We start from the raw sequence: 1,085 nt of genomic DNA on the forward strand, positions 1-1,085 counted from the left end.
GTGTGTGTGTGTGTGTGTGTGTGTGTGTGTGTGTGTGTGTGTGTGTGTGTGTGTGTGTGTGTGGTTCCTCACAGAGTCCATCTGGATGATGATGGTGTGCCCCTGGAGCTCGTAGTGGGAGATGATTGGCTGACTGGTGTCCATCAGCTGTGGAACAGCAGTCACTGTGAACACGTTCAGACTCTCTGAGCATCATCAGGCTGATCATCAGAGCTCAGCTCACCTGCTTCAGGTCCTCCAGGTACGCGTCCACACTTGTGGGCAGCTGGATCTTCATCACGGTCAGACTGGACTCGGTGAACACCTCGTTAGGAGGAGGTTTATACCTGAAACACAGGTACATGTCCTCTATGCAACATTCAGTTACTAAACACTTTCCTGCTATCGTGCTTTGATGATGACGATGTGGAAAATTTGAGCGTCCGATTCGTCAGCCTGTCCTCGTTCATGCAGCGTCTATATCACAGCTAACATTGTCCTGTTTCAGAGCAGCTTCCTGTGACTGCGTCAGACACACAGAGTGGACACTTTGGCTTTAACATAAACTTACTGTTGCAACACCAAAGTGACCTCCTGGGTCTCCTGACCCAGCGTTTTGTACTCGTGTGATTTATTCTATGATTTCTAGTTTTGATCCCTTGCCCCTCATGTTTCTCTGTGCCCCCTCTGTTCTGTGTAAAGTCTGTGTTTCTTGGTCTGTCTTCGCATGTTTTGAGTTTCTTGTGTTTTCTGTCACTCTGTGACATAAGTCACTTTTCTGTGACTTATGTTCTAATGGTTGGTCTTTTGTTTCTCCCTCTAGTCTAGTTTCTTGTGTTCCAGCATTTCGCTCTGTGTATTATTTATCATCTCTGGTCTTTTGGTTCTTTGCCTTATGGTTATGTCTCTGTGTTTCTTAGTTGCTCTGTCTTCACCCTGTCAAGCTCGCAGCTCAGTGTTATACTTCCTGTTTTACTTTGAAGGTAAATGGTAAATGGCCTGTATTTATATAGCGCTTTACTCGTCCCTAAGGACCCCAAAGCGCTTTACATATCCAGTCATCCACCCATTCACACACACATTCACACACTGGTGATGGCAGCTAC

The 1,085-nt window shown here is 46.3% G+C and overlaps 1 protein-coding gene across 1 annotated transcript in view; it reads right to left on the reverse strand.

The window, feature by feature from the left end:
• Positions 1-1,085, reverse strand: part of LOC106456455 (complement C5-like) — a 5,513-nt gene that overhangs the window by 1,841 nt on the left and 2,587 nt on the right. The window contains exons 3-4 of the mRNA XM_013914925.1: positions 224-326; positions 73-147 (exon numbers count right to left, since the gene is read on the reverse strand). Of these exons, the coding sequence (XP_013770379.1) occupies positions 73-147; positions 224-326 (178 nt within the window). The remainder of the gene's footprint in view (positions 1-72; positions 148-223; positions 327-1,085) is intronic.

Source organism: Pundamilia nyererei, unplaced genomic scaffold, assembly GCF_000239375.1.
Source record: "Pundamilia nyererei isolate P.nyererei 1_Seehausen unplaced genomic scaffold, PunNye1.0 scaffold00238, whole genome shotgun sequence".
Classification (NCBI taxonomy): domain Eukaryota; kingdom Metazoa; phylum Chordata; class Actinopteri; order Cichliformes; family Cichlidae; genus Pundamilia; species Pundamilia nyererei.